The sequence below is a fragment of the Pelophylax lessonae genome (assembly GCF_965119305.1).
Source record: "Pelophylax lessonae genome assembly, chromosome: 13".
In the NCBI taxonomy this organism is placed as follows: domain Eukaryota; kingdom Metazoa; phylum Chordata; class Amphibia; order Anura; family Ranidae; genus Pelophylax; species Pelophylax lessonae.
In genome coordinates this window covers 120,641,325-120,659,097 of record NC_138780.1, presented here as the reverse complement: position 1 = coordinate 120,659,097, position 17,773 = coordinate 120,641,325, and the positions used below count along the sequence as shown (strand labels likewise).

Here is a 17,773-nt window from a genome sequence, read left to right as displayed (position 1 = left end):
AGTGTATGTATATCACACGTACACAACCACACTAGGCCCCAATTACTATTGTTTGTACCCCTAAAAGGCTAGATGAGGAGTAGGGGGAGTATGGAACAGGCAGCACCCTCAAACCTTCAGAAGTATGAGATGAACCCCAACAACTTGGAAAGGTGGATCTCTCTCACACGTACCAACACAGACTATCCCCCAATTTAACTGATCCCCAAAGGTTTTTGATTAAATAGCGGAATAGAAAATATGATCCAAAAAAAGTGTATGTATATCACACGTACACAACCACACTAGGCCCCAATTACTATTGTTTGTACCCCTAAAAGGCTAGATGAGGAGTAGGGGGAGTATGGAACAGGCAGCACCCTCAAACCTTCAGAAGTATGAGATGAACCCCAACAACTTGGAAAGGTGGATCTCTCTCACACGTACCAACACAGACTATCCCCCAATTTAACTGATCCCCAAAGGTTTTTGATTAAATAGCGGAATAGAAAATATGATCCAAAAAAAGTGTATGTATATCACACGTACACAACCACACTAGGCCCCAATTACTATTGTTTGTACCCCTAAAAGGCTAGGAGTAGGGGGAGTATGGAACAGGCAGCACCCTCAAACCTTCAGAAGTATGAGATGAACCCCAACAACTTGGAAAGGTGGATCTCTCTCACACGTACCAACACAGACTATCCCCCAATTTAACTGATCCCCAAAGGTTTTTGATTAAATAGCGGAATAGAAAATATGATCCAAAAAAAGTGTATGTATATCACACGTACACAACCACACTGGGCCCCAATTACTATTGTTTGTACCCCTAAAAGGCTAGATGAGGAGTAGGGGGAGTATGGAACAGGCAGCACCCTCAAACCTTCAGAAGTATGAGATGAACCCCAACAACTTGGAAAGGTGGATCTCTCTCACACGTACCAACACAGACTATCCCCCAATTTAACTGATCCCCAAAGGTTTTTGATTAAATAGCGGAATAGAAAATATGATCCAAAAAAAGTGTATGTATATCACACGTACACAACCACACTAGGCCCCAATTACTATTGTTTGTACCCCTAAAAGGCTAGATGAGGAGTAGGGGGGGTATGGAACAGGCAGCACCCTCAAACCTTCAGAAGTATGAGATGAACCCCAACAACTTGGAAAGGTGGATCTCTCTCACACGTACCAACACAGACTATCCCCCAATTTAACTGATCCCCAAAGGTTTTTGATTAAATAGCGGAATAGAAAATATGATCCAAAAAAAGTGTATGTATATCACACGTACACAACCACACTGGGCCCCAATTACTATTGTTTGTACCCCTAAAAGGCTAGGAGTAGGGGGAGTATGGAACAGGCAGCACCCTCAAACCTTCAGAAGTATGAGATGAACCCCAACAACTTGGAAAGGTGGATCTCTCTCACACGTACCAACACAGACTATCCCCCAATTTAACTGATCCCCAAAGGTTTTTGATTAAATAGCGGAATAGAAAATATGATCCAAAAAAAGTGTATGTATATCACACGTACACAACCACACTAGGCCCCAATTACTATTGTTTGTACCCCTAAAAGGCTAGATGAGGAGTAGGGGGAGTATGGAACAGGCAGCACCCTCAAACCTTCAGAAGTATGAGATGAACCCCAACAACTTGGAAAGGTGGATCTCTCTCACACGTACCAACACAGACTATCCCCCAATTTAACTGATCCCCAAAGGTTTTTGATTAAATAGCGGAATAGAAAATATGATCCAAAAAAAGTGTATGTATATCACACGTACACAACCACACTAGGCCCCAATTACTATTGTTTGTACCCCTAAAAGGCTAGATGAGGAGTAGGGGGGGTATGGAACAGGCAGCACCCTCAAACCTTCAGAAGTATGAGATGAACCCCAACAACTTGGAAAGGTGGATCTCTCTCACACGTACCAACACAGACTATCCCCCAATTTAACTGATCCCCAAAGGTTTTTGATTAAATAGCGGAATAGAAAATATGATCCAAAAAAAGTGTATGTATATCACACGTACACAACCACACTAGGCCCCAATTACTATTGTTTGTACCCCTAAAAGGCTAGATGAGGAGTAGGGGGGGTATGGAACAGGCAGCACCCTCAAATCTTCAGAAGTATGAGATGAACCCCAAAAACTTGGAAAGGTGGATCTCTCTCACACGTACCAACACAGACTATCCCCCAATTTAACTGATCCCCAAAGGTTTTTGATTAAATAGCGGAATAGAAAATATGATCCAAAAAAAGTGTATGTATATCACACGTACACAACCACACTAGGCCCCAATTACTATTGTTTGTACCCCTAAAAGGCTAGATGAGGAGTAGGGGGGGTATGGAACAGGCAGCACCCTCAAACCTTCAGAAGTATGAGATGAACCCCAACAACTTGGAAAGGTGGATCTCTCTCACACGTACCAACACAGACTATCCCCCAATTTAACTGATCCCCAAAGGTTTTTGATTAAATAGCGGAATAGAAAATATGATCCAAAAAAAGTGTATGTATATCACACGTACACAACCACACTAGGCCCCAATTACTATTGTTTGTACCCCTAAAAGGCTAGATGAGGAGTAGGGGGGGTATGGAACAGGCAGCACCCTCAAACCTTCAGAAGTATGAGATGAACCCCAACAACTTGGAAAGGTGGATCTCTCTCACACGTACCAACACAGACTATCCCCCAATTTAACTGATCCCCAAAGGTTTTTGATTAAATAGCGGAATAGAAAATATGATCCAAAAAAAGTGTATGTATATCACACGTACACAACCACACTAGGCCCCAATTACTATTGTTTGTACCCCTAAAAGGCTAGATGAGGAGTAGGGGGGGTATGGAACAGGCAGCACCCTCAAATCTTCAGAAGTATGAGATGAACCCCAAAAACTTGGAAAGGTGGATCTCTCTCACACGTACCAACACAGACTATCCCCCAATTTAACTGATCCCCAAAGGTTTTTGATTAAATAGCGGAATAGAAAATATGATCCAAAAAAAGTGTATGTATATCACACGTACACAACCACACTAGGCCCCAATTACTATTGTTTGTACCCCTAAAAGGCTAGATGAGGAGTAGGGGGGGTATGGAACAGGCAGCACCCTCAAACCTTCAGAAGTATGAGATGAACCCCAACAACTTGGAAAGGTGGATCTCTCTCACACGTACCAACACAGACTATCCCCCAATTTAACTGATCCCCAAAGGTTTTTGATTAAATAGCGGAATAGAAAATATGATCCAAAAAAAGTGTATGTATATCACACGTACACAACCACACTAGGCCCCAATTACTATTGTTTGTACCCCTAAAAGGCTAGATGAGGAGTAGGGGGGGTATGGAACAGGCAGCACCCTCAAACCTTCAGAAGTATGAGATGAACCCCAACAACTTGGAAAGGTGGATCTCTCTCACACGTACCAACACAGACTATCCCCCAATTTAACTGATCCCCAAAGGTTTTTGATTAAATAGCGGAATAGAAAATATGATCCAAAAAAAGTGTATGTATATCACACGTACACAACCACACTAGGCCCCAATTACTATTGTTTGTACCCCTAAAAGGCTAGATGAGGAGTAGGGGGAGTATGGAACAGGCAGCACCCTCAAACCTTCAGAAGTATGAGATGAACCCCAACAACTTGGAAAGGTGGATCTCTCTCACACGTACCAACACAGACTATCCCCCAATTTAACTGATCCCCAAAGGTTTTTGATTAAATAGCGGAATAGAAAATATGATCCAAAAAAAGTGTATGTATATCACACGTACACAACCACACTAGGCCCCAATTACTATTGTTTGTACCCCTAAAAGGCTAGATGAGGAGTAGGGGGGGTATGGAACAGGCAGCACCCTCAAACCTTCAGAAGTATGAGATGAACCCCAACAACTTGGAAAGGTGGATCTCTCTCACACGTACCAACACAGACTATCCCCCAATTTAACTGATCCCCAAAGGTTTTTGATTAAATAGCGGAATAGAAAATATGATCCAAAAAAAGTGTATGTATATCACACGTACACAACCACACTGGGCCCCAATTACTATTGTTTGTACCCCTAAAAGGCTAGGAGTAGGGGGAGTATGGAACAGGCAGCACCCTCAAACCTTCAGAAGTATGAGATGAACCCCAACAACTTGGAAAGGTGGATCTCTCTCACACGTACCAACACAGACTATCCCCCAATTTAACTGATCCCCAAAGGTTTTTGATTAAATAGCGGAATAGAAAATATGATCCAAAAAAAGTGTATGTATATCACACGTACACAACCACACTAGGCCCCAATTACTATTGTTTGTACCCCTAAAAGGCTAGATGAGGAGTAGGGGGAGTATGGAACAGGCAGCACCCTCAAACCTTCAGAAGTATGAGATGAACCCCAACAACTTGGAAAGGTGGATCTCTCTCACACGTACCAACACAGACTATCCCCCAATTTAACTGATCCCCAAAGGTTTTTGATTAAATAGCGGAATAGAAAATATGATCCAAAAAAAGTGTATGTATATCACACGTACACAACCACACTAGGCCCCAATTACTATTGTTTGTACCCCTAAAAGGCTAGGAGTAGGGGGAGTATGGAACAGGCAGCACCCTCAAACCTTCAGAAGTATGAGATGAACCCCAACAACTTGGAAAGGTGGATCTCTCTCACACGTACCAACACAGACTATCCCCCAATTTAACTGATCCCCAAAGGTTTTTGATTAAATAGCGGAATAGAAAATATGATCCAAAAAAAGTGTATGTATATCACACGTACACAACCACACTAGGCCCCAATTACTATTGTTTGTACCCCTAAAAGGCTAGATGAGGAGTAGGGGGAGTATGGAACAGGCAGCACCCTCAAATCTTCAGAAGTATGAGATTGTGTTCACTGTACCCCACAAAGATTGAGTTCACTGCACCCCACAATGATTGTGTTCACTGCACCCCACAAAGATTGTGTTCACTGCACCTCACAAAGATTGTGTTCACTGAACCCCCCAAAGATTGTGTTCACTGCACCCCACAAAGATTCTGTTCACTGTACCCCACAAAGATTGTGTTCACTGCACCCTAAAAGGATGTTGTTCACTGCACCCCACAAAGATTGTGTTCACTGCACCCTAAAAGGATGTTGTTCACTGCACCCCAAAAAGATTGTGTTCACTGTACCCCCCCAAAGATTGTGTTCACTGCACCCCACAAAGATTGTGTTCACTGCACCCCAAAAAGATTGTGTTCACTGTACCCCCCAAAGATTGTGTTCACTGCACCCCAAAAAGATTGTGTTCACTGTACCCCCCAAAGATTGTGTTCACTGCACCCCACAAAGATTCTGTTCACTGTACCCCACAAAGATTGTGTTCACTGCACCCCAAAAAGATTGTGTTCACTGTACCCCCCCAAAGATTGTGTTCACTGCACCCCACAAAGATTCTGTTCACTGCACCCCACAAAGGATTTTGTTCACTGCACCCCAAAAAGATTGTGTTCACTGCACCCCAAAAAGGATTTTGATCACTGCACCCCAAAAAGGATGTTGTTCACTGCACCCCAAAAATGATTTTGTTCACTCCACCCCAAAAAGATTGCGTTCACTGCACCCCACAAAGATTGTGTTCACTGCACCCCAAAAAGATTGTGTTCACTGTACCCCCCAAAGATTGTGTTCACTGCACCCCACAAAGATTCTGTTCACTGTACCCCACAAAGATTGTGTTCACTGCACCCCAAAAAGATTGTGTTCACTGCACCCCAAAAAGGATGTTGTTCACTGCACCCCAAAAAGGATGTTGTTCACTCCACCCCAAAAAGATTGTGTTCACTGCACCCCACAAAGATTGTGTTCACTGCACCCCAAAAAGATTGTGTTCACTGCACCCCAAAAATGATTTTGTTCACTGCACCCCAAAAAGGATTTTGTTCACTGCACCCCAAAAAGGATGTTGTTCACTCCACCCCAAAAAGATTGTGTTCACTGCACCCCAAAAAGATTGTGTTCACTGCACCCCACAAAGGATTTTGTTCACTGCACCCCAAAAAGATTGTGTTCACTGCACCCCAAAAAGGATGTTGTTCACTGCACCCCAAAAAGGATTTTGTTCACTGCACCCCAAAAAGATTGTGTTCACTGCACCCCACAAAGGATTTTGTTCACTGCACCCCACAAAGATTGTGTTCACTGCACACCAAAAAGGATTGTGTTCACTGCACCCCAAAAAGATTTTGTTCACTGCACCCCAAAAAGATTGTGTTCACTGCAGCCCAAAAAGATTGTGTTCACTGCAGCCCAAAAAGATTGTGTTCACTGCAGCCCAAAAAGATTGTGTTCACTGCAGCCCAAAAAGATTGTGTTCACTGCAGCTCACACACAGAAAAATGGATGTGGATCACTGACACCTGCCTATCTCCAATCCCACACCACACAGCAATATCGATTGTAGTTTGTAGAACACAGTTTCCCTAAAATTCAGCAGACTCTGTCCCTAACAGGATTGAGAAGAGATCGTAGATCAGGATTGAGTGCAGATTCACCCCACCCCCCACACAGCAATATCGATTGTAGTTTGTAGAAGACACTGACCCTATAATTCAGCAGACTCTATCCCTAAAATGCCTACAACTCGCCCTGCCTAAACACTCCGACCTGTCCCTCAATTCTATCCGGACACAAATGGTTTTTTCCTGCCTATCTTTCCCTAATCAGCAGCCAGCACATTGATGTGTGCTCTGTCCCTTAGCTAAGTAGCAGAATGACGCTGCTGCGGCGGCTGCCTCGAACTTATAAAGACTTGGTCACATGCTTCAGACGGCCAATCACAGCTACTAAGACATTTGCAGGCATGGCTGGGATGGCTTAAGGCACACCAGTTAAACGATTGTTGATTGGCTGTTGAAAGCCCGCCATGAAAAGAGCGCCAAAGCATGCAAAACCCGGAAATAAAACGACCGAACACGGATTTTTACCCGAACATACAGTAAAGTGTCCGTGTCCGTGTTCGGGTAAAAAAAATCCAATTATTCGGTACGAACACGAATAATACAGTCCGTCTTCGCTCAACACTACTAGCAATGCTTCACCTATAATTATCTTTGTGTGCGCATACTCACCTTCTATTTTAAGGGAATAAAGAGTAAGAGGTGACATAAATGCATTCAGTATGTAGCCAACCACTGCACACCTTTAAATGGAAACACCTGAATAGAATAGTTTGTAGAGGTGTCTACATACTTTGCCCCTATAGCACATTTTTTAATGATGGTATATCAAGGGAAAAATTATAAACTATATAAACAGTGGCAAGTGCAGATGCGATGGGAAGAGTGTCAGACATTGAGTCCCCTGACAATACATTCACCCAGCATCCATCTGGCTAGCACAGATCAGGCTAAAAAAATTCAATTGGAGAGAGCACTCAACCAGGAGGCACAAACCACAAATAGACAAAACAGCAGGCAATTCAAAAGATACTTTCGAAAATATTTTATAAAGTAGTAGCGGAAATGATCCAACATGTTTCAGGGCAATAAAATATTCCCTTCATTACAGCTATGGATCTAAATATATATAAAAACAACAACATCAATTCAAGAATAATGTTAGATGAAGGAAAATGATCAATAGAAATTGTTTGGAACGTTTGCATATTACTTAGCTTTTTCTTACTGAATGTAAGATGTTTCGTTAACTAATAAGAGTGCTAATTAGATAAGCAAGCTACCTACCCACCGCCTACAAATTTCTACACTGGAAGAAATTTTCTGTGTACCTAAGTTTTTCTTTATCTCCTACAGGTGTAGTAAAACATTGATAAGAAAACCAAAGAAGAAACCAAAAATGCTATCAAGCATTTCAGGAATGGTAAAAAAAAAACAGGGCCTGCAAATATCAAAACCACTTGAGGCAGACTTTCCAGATAGGTTGATCTGACAAGATCAGTGACTGCAGTTTTGGCAGAAAACACATCAGGTTTCTGCAAATAATACTTGGAATGGATTGGCCAATAGCCACCTACTCCACAAACCTGTACTGGACAGCACCAGACAGGCCTTGACTAAGAACTCCACAAGACAAGAGTAAAAAAAGAAAAGCCTAGAAATGCCTGCACCAAGATCTTTAGGCTGATATAAGAAAGAGGAGATAGACTTGAAGCCATTTAGGACAGAGATCTCTGGAGATTTATTGTCTGAAAGCAATACCATATGTACATAAGAAATCACCAGGAGCAGTGGCAGATATACAGTAAAGGAATCTTTCATGGACAAACAACTGTACAAATTATTCTAACCCTATCCTATATGCAAGCAGAAGCACTAGGATGTAGGAGCTTGCACATTAGATATGGTCCTATCTATAGGAGCCACCAATTAAGTCACTCAATGGGTACAAAGATGCATATTGAATGGTTTGGTGTCACATTAATATCACCTGCTGTTTTGTGAACCAAACAAATAAAAAAAACAAAACCATACTGGGTAGAATTAGAGCTTTGTAATGCTCATTTTTTCCACTGTTCTTCATTTACAATACTCTTTTCTGACTGGTCCGAATCTGATTGCTCAGGATCCTCATACGTGTGTCTCTGTAGGCGCAAAGACACACGCTTTCTGAAGTAAAGATTTGCTGTCTGGGGACCCACAGGAAACTGGATGAGAAAATATTGAGGGTGTGTTTTGCTCAACACAAGATTTTACTAAAAATAAAAATGCAGTGTGGGGATTTAAATTTAGAGAGACTAACACATAGGATGAAGTTTTAATACATGAATGCTGCTTACATCCTCTCTTAGATTAGTCTCAAGAAGTCTTAATGAGCATGCCTATTTATACAGCAAGTGCTAATTTAAAATGAAAAGAGCTGTGCTGTGCAGTCTTTCACAAGTTTGGGCTCGTCAAGTGGTTATATGAATACTAGTATCTGAATTGGTGACATCGGGGGAGATCATATATCACAGATCTTTTACAATTACAGAATTATGTATGTCGCACCCTACAGGTAGGTGCTATGTAAATGGATAGTGGGCCTTGTCTGCCTAACAGCAGGGCTGTGATTTATTTAGCTATGGTGTCAGGGCTTCCAGATGTGCCTGCTGAGGGGAGAAGTATCCCCACTGGCTCCTGTGAGAGGCTCTCATAGGGCAATGTGGGAAGCCCAATCAGGGGACACATCTCAGCTTGTAACTGCCCTAGAAGGCAGATTATGCTGCAAAGGATTCTGGGAGCGGGTATAAGTTTGGGGGGAAGTGCGTAGCATGGTGTCTTTGGCGGGAGCAGAGTCCCAGGAGGGAGAGTGCGGCTGTCTCTCCTCCTGTCTGAGGAAGGTGGATGTCTCAGGGTGTCGCCTAAATGTCCAGAGAGTGCTGAGTTGAGCTGAGGGGATCCGGTGTGCCGAGAGCCTGCAGAGGGAGAGAGGGGTCCAGTCCCAGGAAGGTCTACACAGGTTGCGAGTACTGAGGATTGCCCCTGGGGGTCTGCCTGAAGTTAAAGGGGACCACTACGGAAGAGGTTCTGGGATCCAGTGTCAGCTAGCTGTAAAGGGGGGTACCTAGGTTGAGGACCCTGAAGCTACGGAGGGGGTACATAGTCAGTGGACCCTGAAGAGTTTGAGGTTAAAGGGGGCACCTGCAGTTTGGGCCCTGAATTGTACAGAGCGTGCCAGTTACAGTGACAGCTATACAGAGTTCTACTATATACTACCTCAAGCTGTTGCAGGCGGGGGAAAGTATTCATGACTTTCACAGTACAACAGTGTCAGGAGTTCTACATTTCTCAGTCTTGGATCTTCTGGACTATAAGTCGAGGATTCAGCACTTCTTCTGTTTTACAGAATATTCTCAGTGTCAGTGAGCGTTGGCTGGCGTCAAGGAAGGGCATTTCAGAAGTAAAAGTCCTACTTGTAATTAGTTTAAGCCTCAAGGAGTATCCCACTCATTCCCTTCTCCCATCCCCTAATTCCAATAAAAACCACAAACAAAGATGCCGGAGTTGTCGCTGCTTCAGTTATCACACCCAGGGTCACAGCTCACATGGGCCGGAGAGATTACCGGTACTAATGGCAGACCCGCATCAGGCCATAGGCCTGGAAACCTTGCTACATGTACATTAACACCAATAGTGTGCTTTTTTTTTTGTTTGCTTGATAAAACCCAGCTTATTTCCTTTAGTTGCACAGCAGTGACACACATGCGATATTGCAATCAGGGTACACAGAACTGTTCTGTAACAAAGTTGCTTTCTATAGAATACCCCTACCATGGTCATATGGACAGAGATTGATATGTTTTTGGGGTTCTAATGGAAAACCAAAGCAAGCAGAAAATCTCCATGGAATCAAAGGGAGAGCTTGTCCCTAGTAGAAATTTAACTGAGGACCCTGGTACCATAAATATATGATAACCATGTGGGTTGTTTCTGCACTGTTTGCCATCAAGATCAGAAGAAGAAGTCAGCCACGATGAGAAGAGGAAGTAAGGAATTATGGTATCCCATGTCACTACTTGGCAGCCTCAGTAAAAAATACATATAGACATACAAGGCTACCCTCAGAAATTTGCCTTGCTCCAATGGCCTCCAAAAATTGGGGACCTTTAACCTCTAAAAAAAAAATGCTCCAATGCTTAGGGGATCATGACCCTTATATTCCATGGAGTCTAATTGGGGGTATATTCCCACACTAGACCCCAGTATATTCCTGTCCATATGGGGCAGTAAAAAACTGAACTTTTGTAAAATCTTACCTGTAAAATTCCTTTCTCTGAGTCCTCCGACAGTCGCCGCCTCCTCTAAGTCATCACTGTTGGGTATTGACTTCCGCTCTGCAGGAGCAGCTAGGCATAAAGACTTAGTCAAAAGAACAAAGGCATTTGCATATACACACCCATGGGGGCTGTCCCATCTGGTCAATACCCCCCTGCAGTGACCACTCCCAACTCAGTTTGGTAGCATAGCAGTAGGTAATAAGAACCCCAAAAGAGGGGCGGGGGCGGCGACTGTCGGAGGACTCAGAGAAAGGAAATTTACAGGTAAGATTTTACAAAAATTCAGTTTTCTCTTACGTCTTCCGACAGTCGCCGCCTCCTCTAAGTCATCACTGTTGGGATGTCCCAAAGCATTATAGACATGAGGGGTGGGAGACGCAACCGTAGAAAAGGCAATGCAGTACCCACATCAGAGAAAAGAATCTTACATGCACCGTAAGAGAACCTACTGGGCAACAGAAAAAAACAATGCTCAACAGAAGAAACAGCCCAGGAAAGCAAATACCAACAGCCAGGGACCCAGAAAAAATTCAAGGGTCCTTCATGGCACTGCCGCACTGAGAACTTTGCGGCCAAGAGAAGGATCAGCTGATGCCAGAACATCTACTTTGTAGAATTTGGAAAAGGTGTGCACCGACGACCAAGTCGCAGCCTTGCACACCTGGGCCACCGAGGCCCAATGCCAATAGGCCCAGGATGCACTCAAAGATCTGGTAGAGTGCGCCTTAACAGGGAAGGGTGGAACCCGTTCCTTCAAAGCATAAGCCTGCTCAATGGTCTGTCTGATCCATTTGGCAATAGTTGCTGCAGACGCAGCCATGCCCTTCCGAGATCCCTCAGGAAGGACAAATAGGGAATCCGTCTTCCGAAAGGATTCTTCCGTAGACGACAGGTAAACCCTGATTGCCCTGACAACATCCAAGGAATGCAAAGCAATCTCCTTTGGATGCTTAGGCTTCGTATAAAGCGAAGGCAGGACAACGTCCTCATTAAGGTGGAACTCAGCGATCACCTTGGGAAGAAAGGACGGGGGTGGTCTCAAAACCACCTTATCCTTGTGAATTATCAAGTAAGGGGAGCGGAAAGACAACGCCGCCAGCTCCGACACTCTGCGAGCCGAAGTGATCGCCACTAAAAAAGCAACCTTTTTTGACAGCAGAGGCAACGATATCTCCCTGACGTTTTCAAAAGGGAGCACGCTGTAACATGGACAGAACCAAGTTCAAGTCCCATGGAGGTAAAGGCTCCTTCCTGGGAGGAGCCAGATGTCGCACACCTTGAATGAAGGTGCGAATCAAGGAATGAGACGCCACAGGGCGTTGGAAAAGGATAGCCAGTGCAGACACCTGGCCCTTTATCGTGGCCAGCGCCAGGCGCTGGTCCACTCCAGACTGGAGGAAAGCCAACACTCTTGACACCGAGTAAGAGCGAGGGGAGAACCCCCTGGACTCACACCAGGTGAAGTAAGCTTTCCAGGTACGGTAATAGATTTTACCAGAGGAGGTTTTCCTAGCCTTGATTAGAGTAGGGATAACCTCAGGGGAGAGACCCTTGTCCCTCAGGACCTGGGTCTCAACAGCCAGGCCGTTAAAGCCAGCGACTGTAAAGCAGGATGGAAGATCGGTCCCTGAGACAGTAGATCTTCCCGCATTGGCACTGCCAGGTAAACAACAACGGCGTACCAGGACCAGGGAGGCCAGTCCGGTGCCACCAGAATCACTAGGTGCGGTTCCGAGGTTAACCTGCGGAGGAACCTGGACAGCAACTGAATCGGAGGAAAGGCATACATCAGACAATACTGATGCCAAGGGGCCACTAACGCATCCGAGGCGTCCGCCAGCGGATCGCGCGTTCTTGCCACGAACCTTTCCATCTTTTGGTTTAGCCCAGATGCGAACAGATCCATGTCCGGGGATCCCCACTTCGCACACAGCATTTGGAAGACCTCCGGGTGTAGGGACCATTCCCTCTGGTCCAGGGTCTGGCGGCTCAGATAGTCGGCCTGCCAATTCTCCACACCCGGAATGTGAACTGCTGAGATCGCCGGGACATGAGTCTCAGCCCAAGACAGAATGTCGGTCACCTCCCGGGCCGCCCGAGCACTCCTGGTGCCCCCTTGGTGGTTGATGTAAGCCACCGCGGTAGCATTGTCCGTCTGTACCCGGACAGGACGACCCCGAAGACGGTCCGACCACTGGAAGAGACAGAGTTTTATCGCTCGCAATTCCAGCACATTTATCGATTCCTCCTCCGACCAAGTGCCCTGGGCAGACAGGTTGCCCAGGACCCCACCCCAGCCCGACAGGCTGGCATCCGTGGTAATCACCGTCCACACCAACGGACCCAAGGACTTGCCCTCTGCCACTGACGGGGACTGGAGCCACCACAGAAGAGCCAATCTGGTCTGACGGTTCAATGAGACACTCAGATCCAGAGACTGAGGCAGTCTGTCCCACCTGGCCAGGATCTCCGCCTGGAGAGCCCACGTGTGAAACTGAGCAAAGGGTATCGCCTCGAATGCCGACACCATTAACCCCAGGCCCCGCATACAGGTCCTGAGTGACGAGGACGGATTGTCCCTGAGGGACCTGAGCTCGTCCTGCCAGGTCCGGAGCTTTTCCTCCGCCAAGAACACCTTTGCCTGAGCAGAGTCCAGAATCATTCCCAGATAGGGAAGACGAACCGATGGAGACAACGTCAATTTCTGAAAGTTGATGGTCCATCCGAACTCCTGGAGCGCCTGTACCGTGGTGGACAGATCGCGCACTAGGTCCTGGCTGACACGCGATCTCAAAAGTAGATCGTCCAAGTAACCCAAGACCGCAATGCCCTTAGTCCTCAGCAGGCCCAGAACCGGCGCCAACACTTTGGTAAAAACCCTTGGTGCCGAAGCGAGACCGAAAGGTAACGCCACAAACTGGTAGTGGTCCTCTGCGATAGCAAACCGAAGGTACCCCTGATGACCCTCGAAAATGGGGATGTGCAGGTGCGCATCCTTGAGATCTATCGAAGCCAGGAATTCCCCTGGGCTCAGAGAAGCCACCACCGAGTGGAGAGACTCCATACGGAATTTCCGAACGCGCACAAAGCGGTTCAGCGCTTTCAGGTGCAGAATAGGACGCACTTTGCCCTCCTTTCTGGCACAGTGAACAAATTTGAATAGGAATGGCGGGCTAAAGACTCCAACCGCCGGTCCGTGGGATCCCGGAAAACCGGGGTATCCTCAGCAGGAACCAATGTAGCCTTGTTTAACACGGCCACAGTGTGATCAACCTGTGGAGGCACACACCATCGTGATTCCGTAGCCGGAGCAAAGTGATAAAGCAATTTGAACCGACTAGGCACCAGGAATGGACGTTTTAACGTGCGCCATATTTCATTAACCGTGTAATGAAACTCAGCGGGCCAGGGAAAAACCTGCGCCGACTTGCGGGTCCTGTGCGTCCCAAATGAGGACACAACGCCCGGAGGACTGGGCTCATCCTCCCAAAGCAGTGTTTCCGTAACAGAAAACAATTAATTCATCCATGGTCGCCCGCACTTCAGGCGACCCCGGGGAAGAGGTATTAACCCTTTCCACCTCTGCCTCCCCCTCAGATCCCAGCGGGTCCAAGGATGAGCGAGACCCTGAAAAGGGCACACTCGCAGCAGCAGCAGCCATATCACCATCTGAATCAGAGGAGAGAGACAATCTGAGCCTCTTTTTAGTAGCACATTCAGCCATCAGCATTTCCATGATTGACACCAAGGACGCCACTACAGCGGCCAAATCAGGTCTCAGAGGGGCCACAGGAGAATTGGGGACCCCCACCAGAGTTGGGGGGAATTTTCTGTCCTGATAATCCATTGCTCAAATGACAAACAAGGTGCAAAAAACAAATTTGTACTGCCCCTTTAAGAGCGCTGCGGAGTGCGCAGCCCACCACTACAGCTACAGTGACAAAAGACCCCCAAACAGGAGAAGACAAAACTGAGCTAGAATGACAATACAGAAAAATATATTGAGAGCAATAACCTGGAGAGCCCCGCAGAGTGTTGCCACCGATGTCCTTGCTGTTAGAGTAGGCTGAACGTATAGGCTGCATGACTCAGGGAAAATGGCTGCCCCATAGGACTGCATTGAAGGCTCCACCAAAATGGCCGCCGAACATGCGGTCGGAACAATCTTTTGGCTACCGCAAAATGGCGGCGGATGCCACCAAAAACAGCATGTAGATAGCCCACAAAGAAGCCCAACATGCCTTTTTGCATAGGTTTTTATTGGATTTCAGTGGCAAATGGTCATTCTCCTGGCTAGACCATCTGCTAATATTCTATAAGCGATTGTTGCCCAGACTTTGCTAAACTGTGTACCACCATACAAACTTCATATTGTCACAGTGCCACCAATGTTATTACAAATTCCAGGCAATTAGTTAGGAAACCGTCCTGTACAAAATGACCACTGAAACAAAAACAAGTCAATACAAACTGCTTCACAATGCACCTGTACTGTCTGCCACTGTATTCTTATATATTCCTTCCCATGCGGCAGTTTTCACAGAAACCCTGATCTGTATGATATACATTTCACGCTGCCGTAGATGGGGACTGTGCTCAGAAAAGTTACTGAATTGGTTAGAATGGACTTCTCCTTTGTCACCTTAGCTAGATGACTGGTTGAAATGTAATAAAACTAAATAGACATATACAAATAATCCACTTGCATCTCTCTCTATATCTCTCTCTCTCTCTCTATATATATATATATATATATATATATATATATAGTGGAAACTTTAACAGCAGAAGATAGGTTTAATATCTTCACTTTTATATAGTTTTTATTTAACTGTATTGATGCTTACCTGCACACATCATAAATGTTATAAAAATTGCCATAAGTTTAAATTTGTGAGTTCCCTGTGATTGTATGCTTTAAAAGCCCATTTATAATTATGATTACCTATCCAAGTTATTACACCTCTAGCACCATCTGGTGGTAATTTATCATAACTGCATTTACATGCTCCTTATATTAGCTAGTAAACAAGAATTTTGAATATTTTATCTTTTTTAAATTTTGTATACTTACCTTTATTTAATGGATCTTTGTTGGATGACAGTATGTGTGACAGGATGTCACAGATTCTTATCCTTTGGCAGTGAACAAATCCTAAATGCTGCAGGGCATGGTGGTATGTGATGATATGGCACCACTCTCTGCAGCATTCCTGCTGTATAACACACATTAGAGATCCAACTGTTTGTAAGCTCTTGGCTTTCAGGTGACAACCTGTCCACAAGAATTCAATTCTGTCTATTTACCTCATATTTTCTAAGATGTATTTAAGCTAAGGATCCTAGTAACATCCGTGTCAAAATGATATATCAAAAATATTTTGAAATGTTTCGGGGTTTTTTTTTTGCATATTAGCACAGTAATTACATTTGGTTATGCATATAAGACATACTAACCGGATTATGTATGGTTCCGGGAAGTCTGGATGCAGATGGATGGCGCGGGTTATATCCTTTAATGCATTCTGCAAATCTTTTTGCTGTGGGGTATAACATGTGCAAATCTCAATCATCCAATAAATATTAGATCATATAGTATTATTTAAAAAAATAAAATTGTAAAAATAGCACAATAAAAATGTGACAATCAAATGATAAAACTAACAAAACCAGAGTTACTGCAATATTCAGCTTCAACCCAGGAATGTTCCCAAAAGCATCCTTCTCATTCAACCCCATCTGGTCATCCTGGACCCACCTCAACCTGTTTTTGGACAGTGAAGGGAGAATTGGCACAGCGATGAGGTCATCTACTGTCACTCTTTTCCAGGGGTGTCTCTAGCTTCAGACACCCAGGGCGCATGATCTGAATCTCCTACTGGGTGCTTCAGGTCCCAATTCTGTGAATGCCCTTTTTTTTTTAGACTAGCAGCTTCTTCTACAGCCAGCTGTTATTCCACCCACTTACCCACATTCATGACATTTCCTTTATGAGGATGATAAGTGCAGTACACAGAACACTGGGACATACAACTGCCTCCGGAGGTGTGGAGTGCTACTCTCCAGAACTTGTGTCAGAGGTACCAGTATTCGGTTAGCTGGCAGTTCTGGATCAGAAAGAGAAGATGAGGGAAACAATTTAACCGTGTCCTGGTGGTGTGCGGGCTGGTGCTGGCTCAGGATGTTCCTCCTGTGAATGAGACTCATACACACTGAGCCGCAATGTAATGGGACACAGATATTGAGCACCAATGAGGGGGGTACACATAAGCTGACCACCAATGTGATGCAGTAAGTAAGAAATATTTTGTGGGTGCACGATCTGCAGCATATGTCTACAGTGTACTTTGAGTAGGCTTATACTTAGGCTATATTTAAATGTTCCTTTAGGCCACACCTACTCTTTGCTGTGATACACCCCCCATGTTTTCTCATTTTTTTGGGTGCTGAGGTTAGCCTTATGTCTGTGAGACTTTTGTTTGTGCCACAATATTTATAACATATTTTATTTTATGTCTGTCTGTTTTATGTATTTTGTGTATATAGTGAGTATGTTCAGGTTTTATTTAACTATACCTCTTTGAGTACCTCCCACTCTTAGTGCAATCGTGCCACATCCACCACTTATCATATCATGTAAATTATTTCTTTCCTCAGGGTTCTCAAGATCTTTCTCAATCCCTTGCAGTAAAGTACAGAGTCAATTACAAAGAGACAAAATATACAACAGGTACCTGTCTGTAAGCTTGTGCCCTGCAGAGATATGCTCTAATACAGAGAGGGTCCACTTTTATAGCTGCAGAGAAGTGATGGACGGCTTGGGAATATTGTTCTCGGTGCAGAAGGCAAATTAGACCCAAATTTACATGTGCCACAGCCACAGTCCTGAGGAAAACCAAAAACAGCTTCAGAAACAATATAAAAAAAGGCCGGCTCAATGCCAAACCTATGCTACCATGTATTAATGCAAAATAAAGGTTT

The 17,773-nt window shown here is 44.7% G+C and overlaps 1 protein-coding gene across 1 annotated transcript in view; it reads right to left on the bottom strand.

The window, feature by feature from the left end:
- Window positions 1–17,773, bottom strand: part of LOC309569394 (uncharacterized protein) — a 326,566-nt gene that overhangs the window by 180,075 nt on the left and 128,718 nt on the right. The window contains exons 18-19 of the mRNA XM_082275209.1: window positions 17,527–17,677; window positions 16,250–16,332 (exon numbers count right to left, since the gene is read on the bottom strand). Of these exons, the coding sequence (XP_082131335.1) occupies window positions 16,250–16,332; window positions 17,527–17,677 (234 nt within the window). The remainder of the gene's footprint in view (window positions 1–16,249; window positions 16,333–17,526; window positions 17,678–17,773) is intronic.